The following is a 23,522-nucleotide window of genomic DNA, read 5'->3' on the forward strand; positions in this document are numbered from 1 at the left end:
TCATGGTTAATTTAACCAATCTTCATAAACATACATTTGGGCTTTTTCCAGTTATTCTCTATTGTTCACATTATATATACTTTTTTTTGTTTGGTTGGCTTTTTGAAGGTTTTTTTGTTTGCTTGTTTTTTGTTTTTGTTTTTGTATTTTGGTACTGTGGATTAAACTCACGACTGCATGCTTGCAAGGCAGGTGCTTATGCTGCAGAGCTACATCCCTGGCCCTGGTTGGCTTTTAGAATCGGCATCTCACTATGTATCCCACACTGGCCTTGAACTCACAATCCTGCCTCAGCCTCTTGAATGCTGGGATTCCAGGCATGCACCACCACATCCAGCTTTATTCTTGTCCTATATTTTTTCCCACTTATTTGGACAATTCTTTAGGATATTCTTCAAAGCAAAATACAAGATTAAAGGATATAAACATCTTAAATTTTGACACTGCCACATTAGTAGTATAGACTATAACTTATGCCAGCTTATTTGTGTTTTTTTCATTATGGTGACACTGCACCTGTAACACACTGACTATCTGTAGGTGAGGAGACTGCTTTGCTTTTGGAGTTTCTTTGTTTGTTATGGTGCTGAGAATTAAATACAAGATTCTAGGCAAGTTCTGTATCACTGAGCTATATTTTCGGCCCTGTATTTATTTTTGGACTTGCTTTTTCACATAAGAAAAGAAATGTTAACATGTTTCTCCCTGCTTGTACCACGAGTGGTACATGCATGACTGTCCCATCAGATCTAATCACTTTTATCGGACTTTTTACTAATAAAATAAAACAATCACTCAGGATAGTCATGCATGTACCACTGGCAGCTAAAGCCACGAGGAGGCAAGGTCTACAAATTACATTCCCATCAGGAACATGTTAAACCCTATAAATAAGTGGAACACGATGGTGCAAACCTGTAAACCCAGCACTCCAAGAGGCTAGAGCAGGAGGAGTGAAAGTTCAAGCATAGCAACTTAGCACAACCTTGGCTCAAACGTTAAAAAAAAAAAAAATCGTTTAAAAGGGCTAGGACTGCCAGGCAAGGTGGTGCACACTTATAATCCCAGCACTCAGGAAGCTGAGGCAGGAGTACCACAAATTGAGGTCAGCCTGGGCTACACAGTGAGTTTAAGGCCAGCCTCCACTACATAGTGAGCTCCTTTCTCCAAAAAAAAAAAAAAAAAAAAAAAAAAAACACCAAAAAATAAAATAATAAAATAAATAAATAAAAGGGCTAGGGCTGGATGTGGCAATGTAGACCTGTAATCCCAGTACATGGGAGCCTGAAGCAGCAGGATTGCCACAAGTTCAAGGCCAGCCTGGACTGTAAAATGAGTTCAAAGACAGCCTGAACTGCATGGCAATACCCTGTCTCAGAAAAACAAAAACAAACAAAAAAAGAGGGTGCTAGGATGTAGCTAAAAGACCCTGAATTCAACTCCTACCATAGTACTGGAAACTAAAAATAACCAAAACATGTATTTTATAGTTTTACCTTGATAAAGAAACCACACTGTATATAATTATGAAATTAAAGATTGCATATAATCAGAATTTGTGAGCTATTTTATAAATGCAATAAACATTACATATTTAATATTTAATGATTAACCCCTTCATAATCTATATATATGTGCAGTGGGTTCAATACTACCTATCTCCCCAAAATGTATATCTATCTGGAACTTCAGACTGTGGCCTTCTTGGAAATAGTCCTTGCAAATTTGATTAGCTAAAATAAGATCATATTGAATTGGAGTGGCCCTTAAATCAAAGACTGGTATAATGACAGGAAGAAGACAGAACAGAGAAGACAGTCCCATGTGACAACTAAGAGACTGGAGTTACATAACCACAACCAATGAACGCTAACAGCTACAGCAAGCTGGAGACAGGCATAGGACAGGGTCTCTCTCCAGGGACCCAACTACGACTTCAGACTTGTGGTATCCTGAACTGTGAGGGAATACGTTTCTGTTGTCTTACACCACAAGCTTGTGGTAACTGTTAAAAGATAGCCACAGGAAATTAACATAATATGCATTCTCAAAAGAAATACAAAATTTTCAAAAGTTAGGGTTACAGAACTTTTTAAAAAACCTGCCTGTTTCCTGAATAAAATGATAAAATGAAACTGAAATTTCAAATTTAAAATGCTAAAATACATTTATGGCTATCCTATCCCGGCTCAATCTCCTCTGAAATGTTAAAATGCTTAAAAATACAGAAAGAGACATATGGAAGAATGCCATTTTTGTCTGCTTATATGTGAAACCCTGAGATCACCAAGAGGCAAAAGCAGTAAGGAAGGTCACTCTTAACCCATCATCTCCTAAATGTCCCTGTTCGAGAATTTCCCTATCAGTGATGAAAAACATCAGTTTGTATTTGGTAGAAGTACGGCTAACAGTGAAGTATTATAACCCTAAAGAATACATTACCAACACACATGCCCGTGTAAACATGCACTCCACTCCTTTCTTACTTGGCTTTAAAAATCCTCTCACAAGAATCTTGTGTTTGCTAATCAGGATTTCTCCCCCAAAGCCAGGCCCCAGTTTGGGAAATTTTAATTGCCATAACTGGCCTTGGAAGTGTCTCCTCAGGACAGCTGTCAACCCTTTAAAAATATTAAACATATTATAGGTATATACCTGGAATCCCAGAACTTGGGAGGCTGAGGCAGGAGAAATGCCACATATTTGATACCAGCCTAGGTTACATAGTGAGTTCAAGACCAGCCTGAACTACAAACCAAGACACTGTGTCAAAAAACCAAAAAGAACAATCAAACAAGTGACAAAGAGAAGGTATAGGATAAGTCTCTCAAACTTGGTTTCTTTTGCAATACTAACCCCAGCTGGAATATAAATATTGAGTTAGATAAGTACATTAAAGTTCTTGGGTCAGTGGAGTCAAAATAAATACACTGCATTCATAGTTGAAGCTATGAAAACTTCTCTCCCCAAAGGCAAGCTCCTCTCAGAACTAAACAGTACACATCCTTTAAGACTTCCTCCAACAACAAAGGACTTGTACTTCAGCACAGTGCAGCTCTGGGCACGGACACCTGATGTGAACCTCTGCCCCATCACCTTCAGCTGACCTCTTTGTGTGAATTACTTTCCTTCATTTTCGCAACTTCCTCAGCTGTAAGGAAAAGGAATCGATACCAACTTCGTAGAACTACTGGAAGCCTTGGTAGGAAAGCACTCTGAACAGTGCTGGGAACACAGCAGGGCTTCCAAAAGTGGCAGCTGCTGTTGCTGCCACTCTACAAGAAACAGGGGAAGCTTTGGTAAGCATACACGCAAAGCACTCGGCTTTACAGGAGGTAAAATGAGGTCTCCATGAATAAAGAACAAAAACAAGATCATAGAACTCAAGAGTCCCAACTCTGATTCCCCCAACACGCTCTGCATCTACGCAGCATTTCCTGAAATGAATGCGCGACACGGCACCAGGTTTTACGATACCACAAGAATGATGAAAACAGCTAGGCCAGGCACCATGGTACCTTTCCGTGGGAAGGTAACTGTACTTGATGAATATCAGCTGACTTAGATTTAGTTCTCCTTTATTTAGCATTTATCTCTTGTAAACTGTAACCAAAACATGTCTCTAGAAAGATCACTGATGGGCCAGATGTGGTAGCATGTCCAGTACTCTGGAAGGGTGAGGCAGGAGGATCGAAAGTTTGAAATCAGCCTGGGCAACTTAAATGGATTTAGCGAGATCTTGTCTCAGAATAAAAAATGTGCTGGGGATGTAGCTCAGTGAGGATATGGGTTCAATCCCCATAAAGAACAGAAACCTGGTGTAGTGGTGCACACCTGTAATCCCAGCACTCGGCAGGCTGAGGCAGGAGGATCACCATCAGTTTGAGGCCCACCCAGACTACATAGTGAGTTCAAGGCCAGCCTGATACACCCAGTGAGACCCTGTGTCCAAAAACAGGTGGAGGTGGGGAAGCAAGACAAAAGGAAGAAAGAAAGGGGGAGGAAGAAAGACAGCTTGCTGATGGATGTAACACCGTAATTTTCAGATAAAGAAACAGCCATAAACTAATTCTGATGGCCGTAGTAAGAGGCAAAATGTGAACTAGATTCTAAATACTCTTTTTACCATGCTATAGTAGCTTATCTCTTAAACACTCACATCAAAAAAATAAAAATATATTAAAACACAGGGTCTCACTGTACAGTCTAGGCTGGTTCTGAACTCCCAGTGACTCTCCTGCCTCAGCCTCCCAAGTGCTGCAATTGCAGGTATGCACCGCCATACCCGGCTAGCATTCACTTGATTCTTAATCGACATTTACTTGTCGTTAATTCCACAAACCAAGTCACATGTTTGTAATAACAACACCTACAACGCACCTTTCAATTTCCCATCGAAGTCAGGGCTCGTGGCCACCTGGAGTCCTGGATGTGGTAAGAGAAAGCAGGTGACATCGGAGAAACATGAGTGAATATGATTTCGAACATTCTGAATTTCTTCATGTTGATGTTCTTTCACCTGCCAACAAAGACCAACAATTTACCAACCAAAGGCTGTATCAGAGTGTTCTTCACCAGCAAACAGCAGCATGAGGACACAGGAAAGACTTTCCAACCTGATGGAAAACTCAGGACCCTCAGAACCAATAACTGCACAAGAGTGATTAACCAACTTGATTCCCATAGTTAAGATACTGAAGAAAACCTGTATTGCACAATCCTTCTAAAAGAACAAAAGAAGATTGTGGGCAGGAAGAAGGATCTAACAATGACAAAAGACTCCTGTGCTTTGCTTTTTGGGGAACAGGATAAGCTTGTTTCTATCCATGCCAAAATAAGTAAGATTTCAGTAGAACTAAAATTCTGAATGTGAGATTCTAAAAGCACATTAGGCTAGGCATGGAGGTGCACACCTGTAATCCCAGCACTTAGGGGGCTGAGATGGAAGGCTTGCTGTGCGTTTAAGGCCTACCTGAACTACATAGCAAAATAAATAAACAAAATAAATAATTAAAGGCACACTTGATCTTGGTTTAAAATATGAAACAGAATTTATAATCATACTTGGGCTTTTGACCAGAAATGTTCTCTACAATCCCTGGACATTATATACTCAAGTTCTTTAATTTTTTAATGAATAAATAATATTCATTTACATTAAGATTCATACAAACTTAACACACACAGCATCATTTTCAATAACCTGCTTTAAATTCAATATCCAAAGCCAAGTAAAAAAGCCATTCATAATACTTTTAAGTAATTCCACACAACAAATTATTCCCACTTACCTGTAAACGTTTATCCAAAAATGCCATCCCTCCTTGTAGTCCATAACCATATTCATAAGGGAAACTCCAATCTCGAACCAGAAACATAAGCGTCTATTTAGGAAGAAAGTAGAACATATTATGAATGCATAAATGCATTTTCAAGATCATAATTGCAATATTTGTATGAATAATGCCAATTTCTCCAAAGGGAGCAAGAACATGTTCTGAAAGATTTATCTAGTCCATAATATAGAAACTTTATAAACAACAGAAGGACACATTTAAGGCAAACATGGGGTCAATGTATCACAACTGCTAGTTTCATCCCCAAAGGTTACGGAAGAGACTGTTGAGACAACATAAATGTGGGGCTCTTCCCTAAAGGCAAGTAGAACTCAGTAAAGGACAAGACAGAAAACAAAGTGGTACCAGCTAATAACCACATCTGCTATTTACATTAGAAAAAAAAAAAAACAGCCCAGTTTGGCGGGTGCCTGTGTGATATCTGATCCCTCAAAACAGGGAAAAGACATAATGCTCACATATTAATGCACCTCCAGCCTTACTGGTGATAAAGCAGAGGTCGGCAAATGTCTTCTGTAAAGGGCCAGAGAATAAATATTTTAACCGGCTCTTGAATTTTGCAAGAAGGCAGTCATAGCTGATGCATACACAGATGAGCACGCTGCATGCCACTAATATGTTAGGTAACATTTGAAATTCAGATAATTAACACATGTCATGAAATATTCCTTTTCATCCATTAAAAATATAAAAAAAACAACTTGAGATGTAGCTCAATAGTACAGCACTTGCCTACTAACATGCATGAGACCCTGGGTTCAATTCCAGCACTGCACAAAACACATATATACCCATACAAAAGCCATCTTTACTGTGAACTGCAGTTTGATGACCTGTAAACTAAAACAAAGTTATGAATTACAATCATAGTTAATATTCTACCTGGAAAGGTTTTTGGAAAATTTCATCCATTGCCAGACGACCATATTCTGTGAAGAGCTTTAAAAAAGAAAATTTACGTTTTATAAGTAAAATTATTTAAAATACTTCCACGCTATCCTTTAGCAAAGTGCTCACTTAACAGACTAGGTATCATAACTATGTTTTATAGTTTATAAATCCCACAGGAAGCCAGGCATGGTGGCATATGCCTGTAATCCCAGCACTTGGGAGGCTGAGGCAGGAAATTGTTGTGAATTCAAAAACAGCTATATAGTGAAACCCTGCCTCAAAAGAAAAAAAATTAGCCATGAACCTTAAAATAATCTTCATTATTCCTCACTCTCATATTTTACATCCCAATTCATCAGCAAATCCAAAATTCAACCATTCACTAATTCTACGAGGTCCAGAATTCTGCAGTTGGGAAACTGGTCTCCCCACTTCAGCTCTGGCCACAACAGATTTTTCTCAAAACACCAGCCATAGTGGCTGAGGTTAGACAACAGCACCCTCCACGCCCAACCCTGCACCCTCAGTATTAAACCCTGTCCACCACTCCTGGCCCCCAGATACCCTGGCAAATCAGCTGCCTCACTTCTTCAAGTCTTTACTCAGTGGCCACTTTTCAAAGAGCCTTTCACAGCCAGCCACCTAAAAAGAAAAGATTACAACCTGCCACATTGTCTGTCATTCTTTGTTTCTTTCTTTCCTTTTTAGTACATGTTTGCAGTACATGCAGTTTACAAACATCTTGGGGAAGGGTTCCATGTACACACTACAGCCGGCTTCCTCTTTCTCTTTCCCTTCCCATTCCCTCTTTCTCCTTCCTCTAATTCCCCACCCCATTTTTCATTCTTGTTGACATTATTAATCTTAGCTCATATTATGGCATACAATGAATACAGTAATTGAGGCTATTACCACATTGTAGTTTTTATCTCGTGTCCCTTTTTTCCCCTAACACTGTCTAATGTCCTACACCTTTACTTTCACTAGTGTCTATTTTACAATGAACATTTAATTCTCACACAGCCAGAACCATCTGCCTACCTTGTGCATTCTGTATGGCGAGTCCAAGAAATGTTCTGGGCCCTTAGTATTTACATCATTCAAATGACTGAATGAAGGGGACTACTGTGGTGAGAGCTAACATGTACATTTACCTCTATATCTTTATGAAGCCTCTGCCCACTAAAACTACAACAAAATCAAGTTTAAAGTTATAAACTCGCCAGGGATTTGGCTCAGCGGCACAGGTCTAGCCTGGCAAGCCTGAGGTCCTAAGTTTGATTCTCAGTACCCAAAAAAAAAAAAAAAAAAATTACGAACTCACAGGACAAAAAGGATGAGAAATAATATGACAGCAAAAAAGAGTTGTCAAAACCTTTTCAGGAAAAGAAAGGATGAGAACTGCTGAATTTTAGCTTCCCCTGCCCTATGAAGAAATCGAGGAGGCAGGGGGGCCCAAAGCAAGCAGGCAGATTCTGCCTACTGAATCACCAGGAGGCTGAGGCTGGGATATTAAATCATGTAGTTACCTTGCAGAGGAAGCCTGGGAGTGGGAACGGTGACTAAAGCAATGATTGCAGACCTCTGGAGAAAGCAGCTAAACCTCCAGACCCAGATCCCCACCAGGCCCTACACTATTCTGACCCCCATGCAAGGTGGTGGGTGCGCTCTCTAGACAGGATTCCAACAAACCTTAGCCTTGGAAACCACCCTCAGGTAAGGTAGGAAACAGCTTGGAAACAGATCCTTAAGTCAAAGCTGTATGCTGTACTGAATAGCAGGACTAAGCGCTCTCATCCTGCTGCTTAGAGAAATCTCTGGAAAAACCGGCAGCCTAAGAATAAACTTGCCCAGCCGGGCGTGGTGGCTCATGCCTGTAACCCCAGCACTCGGGGGCTGAGGCAGGAGAATCGTTACGAGTTCGTGACCAGCCTGGGCTACAAAGCGAGCTCAAGGCCAGCCTGAACTGCATAGTGAGACCCTGTCTCAAAAAGACAAAATATAAATAAATAAATAAATAAATAAATAAATAAAAGTAAATAAAAAAGAATAAAAATAAAAGAATAAACCTGCTCAAATACAGACAGTTGCGAGTTGACAACAAAATAGCTAAGTACTCTTGCCCAATCAGGAGCACTACCCTCTTACCACAGTTCCCTTTGGGATTCTTAGCGGCTCACTCTTAAATACAGACAGCCAGGGAGTACCAGATACTTGAGAAAACCCTGTAGCAGTAAAGACAAAAACTCATGTCCAGTCATCCCAGCACTCAGGAGGCTGAGGCAGGAACATTGCCATGAGTTCAAGGCCAGCCTGCACTACATAGTGAGACCTTGTCTCAAAAAAACCCCAAAAAATTCCACGTCCTTCAATTCTAGAGTATCAGTGTATATTATTTCTTTTATGACTTTTTCCCTTCATTTTCTGTTCTCTTACTAAATACCCACTGCTGAAGACCCATTATTAACCTGTCAAACGTCTGACAAATTGATCCTTTCTCCTGCATGTGCACCCCTCCACTTCTCCACGTCTGCCCCCTATTCTTCCCTTTTTCATGCCTCCCAATGTTCTATCACTCTCTCCTCTCTTTTCCCTCTTTCACACTGTCCTTCCTAGTCTCTGCTCTTTGTATCTTTATTTATACTGCTGAATAAATTTTCTCCAACCTCTATTTGGAAGGCTCCAACCAGACCTGACTCTCCCAGCCCCCAGCCTGCTAGCCAGCAGAAGCTCTACTCTCTCCAGGGAATTTCAGCACTCCAGGCTGTCACTGAGGCTGTCCTCTGCAAGCACAGGAAAGGAGATAAGATAAGACAGGGAATTTTGCAGGTTCTGGGATATCTGGAGACATTTGGAGACACACCGGAGGCTTCAGAGACCCTGCCCACTGAGGTGCAGGGCTTCCAGAGAATTTTGATCACAGATGTTTACTGCTATCTTCCCACCTGATGTCATCTGCCATCTCTCATCCCTATAAAAGAGACACACTTCTCTCTCTTATTGTGCTCTCAAGCATAATAAATTCTAGGCCATGTTTCCTTTACACAAGCCTGGTGGTCTCTGCTGGTTTCTCTTTCCCCTGTATGTTACATGTTATATTCTAATACTTTCTCTACTGAATTTTTCATTTTTGCTGTTACGGTTTTAATTTCTAGGAGCTCTTTACTGTATTCTTGAAATGCTAGTGATTCTATTATTATGAATTGCCTACTCTCAACCCCTGGCACACTGGTACACAGTAGATGCTTCTTAGCTTTCTGCTCAGCAGAAGCACACACTCGGTAAACCCCACTGAACTGCTCGTTATTTGGGGCATAGGTGTAGAACTCTACCGCCAGCTCTCGAAATGCAAGAGCTCCACTCCCACTCCTTCCTTGTCTGACTTATATTCCCGTCTTCATTTTTCTTGGTGGCCTTAAGGTAAGCCTGGCATGAGACTGGTATATGGCAGGTTCCTAGAGCACAAAGATACACAACACACACTACGAGATAGACACAAACTGGATTTCCAGAAGAAAAGACAGCATCCTTGACATACGGTAAGGCCTGAGTACTCACTGGATCAAATGACACATTGACTAAGGCTGAAAAGGAACTAAAACTCACACAAACCCTCCAGCAAGTGGACAGCATCTTGCAAACCCAGCTCTGAAAAGTCCTTTTACTCTATCCTCCACGTTTTTAACAGTAGCCTGTTATTTCTTAACTGTAACATCTTATCTCTCTGAGGATGATTTACAAAGAATGAAAAAGAAACCCAAACTAAGGCACATTATCCTGAAAACACATGCCAAGAATAAGATCTTACAAGCACCAAAAACAAGAAGATCCCACACCAATGATCAGGAATGAGATAGCATTAGGACTTTAGCAGCAATATGGAGCAGCAAGACAATGAAGCGGTGCCTTCGTAATCCTATGGGAAAATGAGTTCCATTCTCTAAGGCTTCGATTAAACTAAAATATGCTCAGATTTAAAACCTAAAAAAAAAAGTTACTTCCCATGCATCCTTCCTCAGGAATGAGCAGAACTGAGGAGGGAAGAAGCAGAGGATTAAATGGGACCCTACTGAGGCAGAAATTGAAAAGAAGTTGCCAGGATTGTGGTAAAGAAAGACCACTGAGGGGCTGGAGGTTTAGCTTTGGGGCTGGAGGTTTAGCTCAGCGGCATAAGTGCCTGCCTTGGAAGCAGGCAGTTGTAAGTTCAATCCCCGATACTGATAAAAAGGAAAAAGACCAAAAAAAATTTAAAAAAAAAAAAAAAAAAGGCCACTGAATGACACCTGTGTCTACAAGAGACATTGCAGACTACAGCAGGGCTCAATGTCCAGAGGGCAGCCATCCCTGGGGAAGATAAACAAGCCTTATTGTCAGATGCTGCTGAGAAGTGTTACAATCTGTGGGTGCATTAGTCATCAGCATAAAGAAAACCAAGCTGAAATAGAAAAGGCAATGAAGGTAATTAGTCACAAGAAATACAATCATAGTTCACAATGGGCCTCAGTTGTAAAGAGCATATACAAGTAGCATTCACTCCAGGAGCCCCACAGACACCAAATGTGCATATGCTCAAGTTCCTTACATAAAACGACAAGGTATTTCATATAACCTACACACACCCTTTAGCTCATCTCTAAATTACCTATAAAGTCAAATTCAAAATAATTGCTATGTAAGCAGTTATGCCATATTATTTTGGGAATAATGAGAGAGAAAGGCGGAGGAAGGAGAGCCAAGCAAAGTCAAGTAAGGGGAAAGGAGGGAAGGGGAGGGGAGAGGAGGAGAGGGGAGGGAAAGGAGGGAAGGGGAGGGGAGAGGAGGAGAGGGGAGGGAAAGGAGGGAGGGAGAGGGGAAGGGAGGGGAGAGAAGAAAACAGCCTGTGCATGTTGAGTACAGACTCAATTTTTTTTTTCAAATATTTTCAATCCAAGGTTGGTTGAATCCATGGGTGAGAACCCTTCAGAAATGAGGGTCAATTGTATACAAGGAGTGATCAAAAACTATGCTGAATTTTTAAAGTTCAAAAATTTATTACAGTTGGGCTGGGATTTAGTTCAGTGGTATAAGCACCTGCCTTGCAGACACAAGGTTGTGAGTTCATCCCAGGTACCAAAAAAAAAACAAGTATCATAAAAAAAAATCATATTACAGTAAAAGACACAGTGCATTAATATCCCTCAAAACAGGGCTGGGGATTTAGTTGAGTGGCATAAGCGCCTGCCTGGCAAGTGCAAGGTCATGAGTTCAATTCTCAGTACCAAAAAAGAAAAACTATCCCTCAAAATGGTCCCCTTCACTCTGACCCCACATAGCCCACCATCCTGTCGCTCTCTGATGTAGTTCTGAAGTCTTTTTTTGTAAGTGTCTTTACAAGGCATGATACAAAATGTGGCGAATGCTACTGCAAACTGCCACCCAGAAGAAAGGCAGGCTCCTAACACCAGTGTATCCTCTCCCATCTTGTTCACAGCTCCCACACCACGTGCCTTCCGATTTTTCCCTAAAGTGAAAACAACTATGAAAAGGAAATGCTTTGAATAGATTCAGGATATCAAGACAGACGAAACAGCGTAACCAAAGATGTGAAAGACGACTTCCAGAACTACTTCAGAAAGTGGCAAGAATGACAGGACACACGTGTTCAAAGTAAGGGGAGGATTCTGAGGAATACTAATGGTAATGTGTCTTTTACTGTAATGGCTTTTGTACTTACATATACCATGTTTTTCTATCATTCCTCATGTTACCCATATAATTAAATAAGTATGGACTTTTTAAACTCAATGACTATTGAAGTAAGAGAGAAAGGAAACTGGGCTGAAAGATGGAGAAAAAAAAGAGAACTAAATCTTAATTTAGTGTACATTATCAATATTTAAGTTTAAAAATCAGAAAGGAACAGTAAAGACATGTTCTTGAAAATCTAGCAGCAGCCAGGCACGGTGGTGCAGGCCTATAATCCCAGCACTCAGGAGGCTGACGCAGAAGGATCATTGCCAGTTCAAGACCAGCCTGGGCTACAAAGTGAGCTCAAGGCCAGCCTGAACTGCATAGTGAGACCCCGCCTCAAACACACACACACACAAATCCAGCAGCATCCAGGTACACACCTGCAGTCCTAGCATTCAGAAGGCTGAGGCAAAAGTTCAGGATCACTCTAGGCTACATTGTGGGTTCAAGGCCAGCCTAAACTATATAGCAAGATCCTGACTCAGAAAACAAAAGAATGATTTGCTCTGTTTGTTTTTAAAAGACTAGAAAATGAATCTAATTCAAGGTCCCTATAATAATAACCACCTCAGCCACTCAACTTTTGATATATTTCCCTCAGTGTTGCTGGGGGAACAGAAACAAGAGAAGCATGCCAGGAACCTCAGCCAAACTTGCAGTGAATATTTTCTAGGAAAAATAGATGAAGCTGCTGCCATGGAGAAATTGTTGAATAACAGTAAAATGCAGTAATAGTAAAATGGCTAGCAATTATTAAGCACATACTATTCTCCAGATGCATCATTCTATGCACTTAATAAATATTAATTTCTGTAACCTCACCTGAATTACTAGAGTAACTCCACAACCAGTCTCACTGAATGCATCCTTGCCTTCCTAAAAATCCATTCTGAACCAGAAAGCCAGTGATCTTTTTCCATTAACTCATAACACCACTCCTCTGCTCAAAACTCCCTGGCTCCCATCTCCCCCAGAGGAAAAGCCCGACCCCACAGGACACCCACCTTACTGCCTGACTTCACCGCCGAGCCCCTTCCATCTATTCCAACCCCACCTCTCAGTCACCTTCCTCCACTCAGCAGGGTTCCTGCTGCTCCCCCTCCTTTAATACTTTGAGAGACACACCTAAACGACTTCACCACCCACTTTCCTCCATTCTTTACCCCAAAGAACAAAGCCTTTCTCTGACCACTCGGATCCAAGTCAACAATATACAGAGTCCAAAATTACTATAAACCAAAAACCTTCCCTCGAGTTTCAACTGTTTACTAAAAGCTACCCAATTATTTTTCTTAAAACTAACATGATATGATGTTAAAATATATGGGGAATAGATACCTGCAGCTGTTGAAGATCATCTTCCTGAATGTTCTGGGACAAATTGTATATCTGGAAAACAAAAATCCAGATTGATACTACAAAAACACAGATGGGGCTGAACGTGGTGGTACACCTCTGTAAACTGCAGCACTTGGAAGGCTGAGGCAGGAGGATCACTGAGAATTCAAGGCTAGCTTGAGCTACATAGTGAGTTCAAGACCAGCCTTAACTGCAGATGGACACCCTATCTTAAACAAATCCCAAATAAGTCTACAGCACTGAACAGAAGCTTTGTACAATTAAAGATTTGTATACAAGAATATGAAGCCTGTTCAAAGAGTAATATTATCTCTTGGAAAACTATAAGGCTGAAATCATGAAATTCTTCCTTGGTTTTCTTAGGTACTTACCAAATCTACATTTTCTAAGGATTTAACTGATATAATTTCAATTCCCATGTTTGTTGCTTTTCATAAAATATGTTATATACAATTTACCACCAAAGTGCAAAAATAATTTAGCTCCTCTTGGGTTTCTTAGAACTTAACTTACATGTATATCTAAAAAGAATGGGGCTGGGGATTTAGCTCAGTGGCATAAGCACCTGCCTGGCAAGTCCAAGGTCATGGGTTCAATCCTCAAAAAACCAAAAAAAAAAAAAAAGAAAAGAGAAGAAACCGAACATGTCTATGTCATCAGTGGAATCCTGTTACGAAAATTGTAACTAAAACTAGATGTCCCCCCTTTACTGCATTTCCTTTTTTATTTCCAAGTCAAGTGGTTTTACCTGAACAGAACTAGTCATGGTACTGAGAGCGAAGATGGTGGCACAGTCTTTCACAGTTGACTGACTGTCAAACGCCCCTTGGGTATCCATCAGAACAACTGCAACCTAAAAAAGAAAAGGAAAAAACACAAATGGGGCTGAGCATGGTGGTGCACACCTGTAAACTGCAGCACTTGGAAGGCTGAGGCAGAAGGATTACTGAGAATTCTAGGCTAGCTTGGGCTACATAGTGAGTTCAAGACCAGCCTTAACTGCATATAGAGACCTATCTCAAAAAGTTAAAAATGAATAAATAAATAAACCACAAATGGGTCCAAGTGACAAGGAGAGACATGTACAGGCCATATATGCTACATGACTCCTTAGCTCCTACTCACAAGTTCTAAAAATGTGCCACTATTTAGGCTCCTTGCTCTGACTCAAGCTCTGCTGCATTTCTGACCTGGTAAGAGGCTATCAAACAGGCAACATCGACTGCCCCACAATCAAAAAGGCCCACAGCACAGCCATTAGCTCTCCGCCCAGCCAGGCACTCAGTATTTCTGCTGTGGCTGATATTGGTGAAAAAGAAATTTAAAATGCTGACTTAAGTTTAATCATAGAGAATGAAGCATTTCTGGCATTTATCTGCAAGGTTACATTCATTTCTTAAATTTCTATAGAGTTTTCTGGTTATTTGATCTAAGAAAATGAACATTTATTTCAACCTCCACAAAAGACAGAATACAACAAAGGTACCACATGGTGAATCTAGGCTACCACAGGGCGCTTCAGAATACAAGCATGAAGGGCGATGAGGGGAAGGGAAGTAAAAAGAATTAAGATGTGCTGTGGACATGCACCCACTCTCCACAATGAATGTAACCATCACATGCATACTAATTTTACACCTACTCATAAATACTAGAAAATAAAGATAAATATATAATGAGGTTTCAGAAACTCAGGTTTTCTAAAATGGCTGAGTCTATTTAAAGAGCAAAAACGAAGTAAATTCACCAACTTCACTGAAGTGCCTAACTTCACTGAAACCTACATTATTGGCAAAAGCCAGCAGGAAAGCTTTTTATGAGATTTTACCAAGTCTAAGAAGAGAAACTTCATCATGATGTAAAATACGATTTATAGTATTAAATACAAATGAAATGTAACTATTGTTATTTTTAGAAATAATATACTTTTAACAGTTTACATTCAGGAGCTACCACGTTATCCTTGAGTTTATGTTCATTATCCTAATCAACACTGTGGTAGAACAGATGATGTAAATTCAAGCAAAAGAGAATTCTGAGCAGAAAAGATAAAATCAAGTTTCTGACCTGAATACACTGAGACCCAATGACAGAAAATGTTACATGTTCACCTTCTGCTCATTTGTGATGAAAGTACTATTACATTACACGGGCAATTAAGACGAATCATGACTGGACATACATATATAAAAGAATGATAATGAATTCCTATTTCATACCATAAACAAAATTAACTCAAAATAGATCAGACTCAAACATAAGAACATCATAAAACTCTCCAAAGAAAACATACACCTAAATATCAGTTACTTTGCATTAAGCAATGATTTGTCAGACATAATACCTAAGACACAAAGAAAACCAAAGAAAAATAAACACCAAAATTAAAAACGTCTATACCTGCAGAGACACCATCAAGAAAGTAAAAAGGCAGCCCACCAAATGAGAGAAATGTCAAGTATCTGGAATGCAGCATGAAATTCTACAACTCAAAGACACATGACAGATGTGGTGCTACACATCCATAATCCCAGTTAGTCAGAAGCTGAGGCAGGAAGGTCTCATGTTAAGGGCCACTCATCAGAGCTGTCTCAAAATAAAAGTAATATTTAACAGGCTCAAATTGTAGCTCAGTGGCAGAACATATACCTAGCAACCACGATTGAATCTGGGTTCAGTCCTCAGTACTACCAGAAAACATCTTCTTAAGAAATAAAAAGATAACTAAAATATGAACTTGATTTGAATTAACATTTCTCCCAAGAAGATATTCAAATGGCCGATAAGCATAGGAAAGATGCATATCACCAGGGAAATACAAATGCAAATCAAAATCATGAGACCCACTTCACACATGGTGGGTAGATTATAATCAAAAAGTATTAGGTAGGGCTGAGGATATAGCTGTAAGTGGGCCAGTGCTGAGACTACAGGCGTCCACCACCATTCCAACTTATTCTAATTAATTTTTAATTCCATCCTAGTCTTTCCTTTTTAAAATCCTAGTCACAAGCCAAGATTGATTTCTGTACTCATAATAAGTCACAAATATAGTTTTAAAAGCTATGGCCTAAAGATACAATTGCACATTTACTCAAGCAGACATTTATCCAGGTGTCCACTGTAATAAGAATGATTTTTAAAAAAAGGAAAGGAAGCCAGGTTAGTAAGGCAGATGCCTATAACCCAAGCACTCCAGCAGTTGAGGCAGGAAGATTACAAATTCAAGCCCAGCCTGGACAACTTAACAAGACTGCTTTAAAAAATAAAATTTGGGCCAGGGATACAGCTCAGTGGCATAAGTGCTTGCTTGGCAAAAGTCCCAAATTCAATTTCCGGTACCAAAAAAATTAAATTTTAAAAAAGGAGGGGGCTGAGGAAGCTGGGAATTTAACTCAACGCAAAATGCTTGCCTGGCAAGCACAAGGTTGTAAGTTCGATCCCCAATACCAATAAATAAATAGATAAATATAAATATAAATTAAATAAATAAAAAAAGGGCTGAGGATGTAGGACACTGCTAAGACCCACGGTTCAGATCCGGCTTTTCCTCCCACACACTGTCAAAAAAAAAAAAGCAATAAAAAATGTCTACCAGTAAGGAAATGTATAAAATGTATTTATATGCTTAACACATAATTTAAAAACATAAACCAGATATATAAAGAATGTTGATTTTTTTTTTTGAAACAGGCTCTCTATGCAGTTCAGGCTGGCCCTGAGTGTACTTTGTAGCCCAGGCTGGTCTCAAACTCGTAAGGATCCTCCTGCCTCAACCTCCTGAGTGCTGGGATTACAGGCGTGAGCCACCACACCCAGCTGCATGCTGATTTTTAATTGAAAAATAAAAGAAAATGAAAAGAATTCTCTATCTTTTTTTTTAAAGTTTAGCTGTTTTTTTGTTTGTTTTATTGGGTTTTTTTGGTGCTGGGGATCAAACTAACCACCTCACACTTGCCCAGCAGGTGCTTATGCCACTGAGCTAAATCCTCAGTCTAAATTCTCTGCTTTTTAAGCCATACAAGTCGAAGCTAAAATCTCTTTGAGTATTAAAAAAATAGGGGCTGGGGATTTAGCTTAGCGGCATAAGTGCCTGCCTTGCAAGCAGGCAGTCGTGAGTTCGATCCCTGGTACCGATAAAAAGACAAAAATAAATAAATAAAACAGTTGTAGTAAACTCTATTTTGGCTAACATCTAAAGAATTGCTCAGTCTAGCGTGTACGAAAAGTCTTTTCATCCTTACCTTCTTCCCACCTGGCTTTTCCACAGTGAAAACTTCACTCCAGATCTGAATCCCAGTAGTTTCTGGGTCAGAACCTCCTCTCCATGAAAATCCTGTTAATGGTTCTTCTGGGTCACCCAACCAATTTGAATGACCGCCTTCCTTCTACAGAAGAAATAAGAGATTTCCATGAAAACTGTTTGCGTATGTGCTGGGAATCAAACCTGTGCTAAGCAAGTACTGAACTACTGAGCTGTACGACCTTTAGGCCCCTTGTTACATTAAATTTACATAATTTTATTCAGTAAGGATAATTCATGAGCTTACTTTGCATAAAGATGTCTCATCTTCTTCCTTCAAGTGAATTAGTTCTTCCTTACCTGAGAATATAAATACCGAAGCATGAAGTCCAGAATAAAGGACTTGCCCTTGCGGAAGGCACCAGCCACAGACACCACCACTACATCGAGGTCTCGGATGTGGTCCTGGAGGAGGATGCTGGCCAGGGCTTTCTCTTCTAGCTCAAAGGAATGTTGGTCTTTGTGAACCAAAACGACTTGTACTGGCCCAGGCCTTCCGCTCTCCATGGCATCACCTATATTAATGTAGAGAAAAATAGTTTCAAATAGATCCATAGTTTTTTTAATATCAACAGAGCAAAAATTTCGTAAATGGTACAATTAACTGCAGACAGAAAAAAGATGGCAATTTTGATTTATTTAAAATTAAGAAAGTTCAAGGGCTAGGATTTAGCTCAGCAATGTAAGTACCTGCCTAGCAAGCACAAGATAGTGAGTTCCATCCCTGGTACAAAAAAAAAAAAAAAAAATTAAGAAAGTTCAGTTAAGTGTGGTGAAACATGCCTGTAAACCCAACATATTTGGGAGCCAAAAGATAAGAACCCGAAGTTCCAACCTGGGTAACTTAGCAAGAAGAGCTGGGGCCAGACATGGTGATGAAAACCTGTAATTCCAGCACTCAGGAGGCTGAGGCAAGAGGATCACCATAAACTCAAGGTAATCCTGGGCTACACAGTGAGTTCAGGCCAGCCTGAACTACACAGGGAGACCCCATCTCAAAGTGGCGGGGAGGAGGACTGGAATTTCCCCTGACTGGCTACTAAGAGGTGGAGCTGGTCAGAAGAGGGAGGTCACTGTAAGCAAAGATTAGCTCTCCCTCCCTGCTCCTCCTGGACTCACTGTGCTTCCCAGATGCCATGAGGTAAGCAGCTTCCCTCTACCCACCCCTTCCATCATGCCCTGGAGCCAGCCAGTTATGCACTGATACCTCTAACAAATTCTCATGCTTTCTGATGGGAGCCTATAACACAGTATAGGCACTTTGGAAAACTAGTTGGCAGTATATATTAAAATTAAACAGGCTATGGATTTAACTCAGTGGTGTAAGCACCTCCTTGGCAAGCGCAAGGTGGTGAGTTTGATCCCTGGTGTCCCCCCACCAAAAATTAATCATACCTGTGATCCAGTAGTTCTACTCCTAGATATGTACACAATGTATGAGGTATGAATACATACAATCACCAAAAGACATATTCAACAATGCTCACATCAAAACTGTCCATGAGTGTAACACAAAATGTCCATCACCCGTAGAGAACTATCTCACATTACCAAGCTTTTTACACATATTTAATCCTCGAACAAATCTATGAAATAAATAATGCTTTTTTTTTTTTTGAAACAGGGTCTCATTAAATTGCCAAGTTTCCCAGCCTGGGCTCAAACTTAAATTCTTCCAGCCTCACCCTCCCATATTTCTGGGATTACACATATGCACCACTGTACCCAGTGAGACCTATTTTTTTAAATGAGGAAACTGGAGATTAAAAAAAAAAGAATTGGGGCTGGGGATTTAGCTCAGCGGCATAAGCGCCTGCCTTGCAAGCAGGCAGTCGTGAGTTCGATCCCTGGTACCGATAAAAACAAAAAAGACAAAAAAAAAAAAAAAAAAGAATTAAAATGTTATGTACACATATAACTCTCCCCACAAGGAATATAATCATTGTGTAATACAAACCTGTACTAATAAAAATAACAGAAAAATAAGAGAAATAAAATGAAACTACAGCTTAACAAAAGTTTATTTAGCATCTTACCCAATAGGTCTTGGAGATAAACTGGAAAAGCTCTTCAGCAGGCTAATAATTAAATCAGAATTTCAGGAGCTGCTGGGTGTAGCAATGCATGCCTATAATTCCAGCACTAGGAGGCTAAGGCAGGAAGATTGACAAGGGTTTAACACCCCAGCCTGTCCTCCACAGTGAGTTTAAGACCAGCCCGAACTACATAGAGAGATCTTATCTCGAAGCAAAGTTTATAGTTTGAAAATAAGCACTAACTAGTAGTACTTTCCCCACCAGATCTGAAATACAAATTCTCAGCCACTTTGTTAGTAACTGTGGATTTATGGGAATTTTCAAAAACTACCAGTATGACCTAGGGGGTGGGTCAAAGCACCACTTCTCTGAGCATGGCATGATCAAGATGTTTTTAAGTACTCATAAAGACAGCTTTCATTTAACATTCATGTCTCTGATGTGTGTATTAGAAAATTCCAAGCCAGTTTAAAGATCACTGCTCACGGAAGGTTAAGTTTAGGAAACAGTAAATCAATTTACATTTAAGGGGACATTCTAAGTAAAGCATAGCAGAGAAAAGGAAGTATGGCCAAAATCACAACTATGGCTCCTAAAAGACTTCTGTCAGAGGGGCTGGGGATTTAGCTCAGCAGCATAAGTGCCTGTCTTGCAAGCAGGCAGTTGTGAGTTCGATCCCTGGTACTGAAAAAGACAAAAAAAAAAAAAAAAAAAAAAAAGACTTCTGTCGGAGAACCCCTGTAGGCTGCAAAGTTCGCAGGAGACAAAGCAGACAAACCGGCCTCACTGCTATTCCCTTCCCTTTGTGCTACAGGAATCACAGCTCCCTTTTAGACTTGTGGTACCACAGACCAAAGGGTTCCCCTCATTTTTTAATTTTCTGCAGACTACTGGAAAACATGTAAGTTAAATGTCATGCTAGCCCAGTAATGAATGTATACCAGTAAACTGCCTCCCACTGTAGCCAGGATAGAAAGAATGTATGCATAATTTTAGGGTTCATATTGCCACCACAGGAGATAAATGCAAGACTTCCAGGCTTTTATATGAAAGAACTAATAAAAAGTATTCAGACTTTATGGATAAAGCACAGTGCTAAGTACTGTGCAATACTTGAAGAAGTATAATACAAAGTTCTACCTCTGGCAGAGATGACTCTCTCTCATTTCTCCCTCCTGCTATGCAGTGGAGATTCAGCTGGGCATATAACTGTGCAAAAGAAACACAGTTCCAACTCAACCTTGTAGCTGGATATGACCATGAGACTATGTTCTGACCAGTAAAAAGTGACTGGAGGAGAAATAAGCAACTTTCAGGTCAGGCATTTCCCACTTCCTGCGGCTCGCTGTGGGAGCAGGAGTGAGTCATCTGGGTGAGGTACATTTGGGTAACACCCAGGATACTGGCAGAATACAGGCAGGTCCCTAGAACTTTGTGCCCAGAACTGCCATACTGGTTCACTTTTATGTGAAAAAAAAAAAAAAAAGTCTGTTTGGCTTAAATTATTTATTTGGAGACACTTTCAGATACAGCCAAACTTAGCAACTCACCTTATTATTACAGTTTACATTCAGCAATGTGAATATAGGGCTGGGGATTTAGCTCAGTGGCTTAAGCACCTGCTTGGCAAGTGCAAGGTTGTGAGTTTGATTCCTAGTACCAAAAAACAAAACAAAACAAAGCAATGTGACCATAATGACACAGTCATTATAACAATACATAGCAGGCACACAATAAACAACTGTAAAATTAGTGAATGATTTATATACTTGAAGGTCACAACACTTAAGGATGCAGGCAGCACTTGTCAGAACCACAGATATGGAAGATAAAATAACACGGGCTACAGGCAAGACCTAATCCAGTGATAAAATGCAGGCAGCTGAGTGTACACTGAAAAGCTGGACACACAGCCGGGTGTGGTGGCTCATGCCTGTAATCCCAACACTCGGGAGGCTGGGGTAGGAGGATCATTCCGAGTTCAAGACCAGCCTGAGCTACAAAGTGAGCTCAAGGCCAGCCTGAACTGCATAGTGAGACCCCGTCTCAAGAAAAAAAAAAAGCTAGACAAACAGAAAAAAGAAAAGTTGGACACCTGGATGTCCTTGGACTCTTGGACACACAGATACTTCTGTGGATACAGAAAGCATAAAACGAAGCTGCTTTAGTGGGGAAGTTGGGGTGATCATGCATTTCCCTTTAGTAGTAGTCGTAGTCATCAGCATCAGTAGCGCTGTGGCACAAGCCTCTAATACCAGCAGCACCATTCTGGGAGGCTGAGATAGGAGGTCAGTAAGTTCAAGCCCAGTCTGAAAAACTTTGTGACTTGGTGAGACCCTGCCTCAAAAAATCAAAAAGGGCTGAAGATGTAGTTCAATCCAAAAAAAAAAAAAAAAAGTCATCAACATCCACTGAATTAAAAAAGCCCTTGTTTGCTAACAGCATTCCTTTGGTGGTCCATGTAAAAGGGAAATATCATTGTTAAATGGTACACACCACCAAAAATACAATTTTTTTTTGAGACAAGATCTCACAAAGTAGCACATGCCTATAATCCCAGCACTCAGGAGGCTGAGGCAAGACAATGCTGCCAGTTTGAGGCGGGCATGGACAACATAGTTCAAGGCCAGCCTGAACCACATAGCAAGACCCTGACTCAATAAACCAGAAACAAAAAAGAATTTTAAACAAAGAGAGCTCCTAACTTTTCACCACATCACCTTCATCTCTTGCTTCCTACAGACAACAGGGCTATAGTATTGATCACTCAGAGAAATTGACCTCAGGTCATCCCTTTGCAGGTGTCAGATACAGGTCCTTTGCTGATTTATCCTCCTATCACAGACTCCCTGATCACTTAGATTCCTTTATCAAAACTTCAGAGGAGCCAGGCCTGGCAGCACAGGCAGCATCCCAGCTGAGGCAGGAAGACTGCAAATTCAAGCTCTGCATGGGCAATTTAGAACTTAGACCCTTTCTCAAAATAAAAAATAAAAATGGGCTGGGGATGTAGCTCAGTGCAAAGGTACCAGGTTCAATCCACAATGCCATCTTCCAATCTTCCAATCTGTCACAGCGATTATCCAAGTCGCTGTTTCCAAATGTTCCTCTGATTATGTCACCTCATCCCTCAGGGCTGACTCTTCTCCCCATTTTGGAACATCAGCATATGACCACAGCATCTACATGGAAGTCTAGCAGCCGGGGGACGCAGCTAAGTGGCAGAGAGCCTGCTAAGCCCGTGCAAAGCCTTGAGCCAATTCCCAGCACCACAAAAAACACATAAAAATTTTGTGAACTGACAACTCAAAGCTAAAATTCACATTCTGTATGTCAAACTCTCATTGTTCCCCCACTGTCTTGTTTTTTCTTAATTGCTTTCCACATCCTCCAGGAAAATTTATTCTCATCTCATTTATTCCTTACTATTGAGAAGAAGTTTGAATTCAGGTCCAGTCTGGATTCTAAAACTTCAAACATTACAACCTATGCAACCATTCCTTCCCAAGGCCTGGAATGTTCCTTCCTCCTTTCTTCCAGGGAAACATTTATTCAACCTTCAATACTTTGAATGAAGCCCTCCTCCACCCTCATCCTACCCCAGCCTTCTCAGAGCCTCCTATTTACATATATATTTTTTCAAGTTAAAAAAAAAATAGGCTCTAAAATCAAGTTAGGTAGGGTCTGAATCTTGACATTCTCCCTCAGAAGTGCAAACTCGGGGCTGGGGATTTAGCTCAGCGGCATAAGTGCCTGCCTTGTAAGCAGGCAGTCGTGAGTTTGATCCCTGGTACCGACAAAAAGGAAAAGGACAAAAAAAAAAAAAAATTGAGAAGTGCAAACTCT

The 23,522-nt window shown here is 40.4% G+C and overlaps 1 protein-coding gene across 2 annotated transcripts in view; it reads right to left on the bottom strand.

The window, feature by feature from the left end:
• The window catches only part of Atl3 (atlastin GTPase 3), a 48,607-nt gene that overhangs the window by 14,896 nt on the left and 10,189 nt on the right, over window positions 1-23,522 (bottom strand). For both annotated transcript variants that reach the window (XM_063227403.1, XM_013150697.3), the window contains exons 2-8: window positions 17,941-18,155; window positions 17,582-17,725; window positions 14,086-14,190; window positions 13,317-13,367; window positions 6,240-6,296; window positions 5,292-5,384; window positions 4,381-4,519 (exon numbers count right to left, since the gene is read on the bottom strand). In XM_063227403.1, coding sequence (XP_063083473.1) covers window positions 4,381-4,519; window positions 5,292-5,384; window positions 6,240-6,296; window positions 13,317-13,367; window positions 14,086-14,190; window positions 17,582-17,725; window positions 17,941-18,147 — 796 coding nt within the window. In that variant the 5' untranslated portion in view covers window positions 18,148-18,155. The remainder of the gene's footprint in view (window positions 1-4,380; window positions 4,520-5,291; window positions 5,385-6,239; window positions 6,297-13,316; window positions 13,368-14,085; window positions 14,191-17,581; window positions 17,726-17,940; window positions 18,156-23,522) is intronic.

This window comes from Cavia porcellus, unplaced genomic scaffold (genome assembly GCF_034190915.1).
Source record: "Cavia porcellus strain 051 isolate PalLab524CR breed Dunkin Hartley unplaced genomic scaffold, mCavPor4.1 scaffold_17, whole genome shotgun sequence".
In the NCBI taxonomy this organism is placed as follows: domain Eukaryota; kingdom Metazoa; phylum Chordata; class Mammalia; order Rodentia; family Caviidae; genus Cavia; species Cavia porcellus.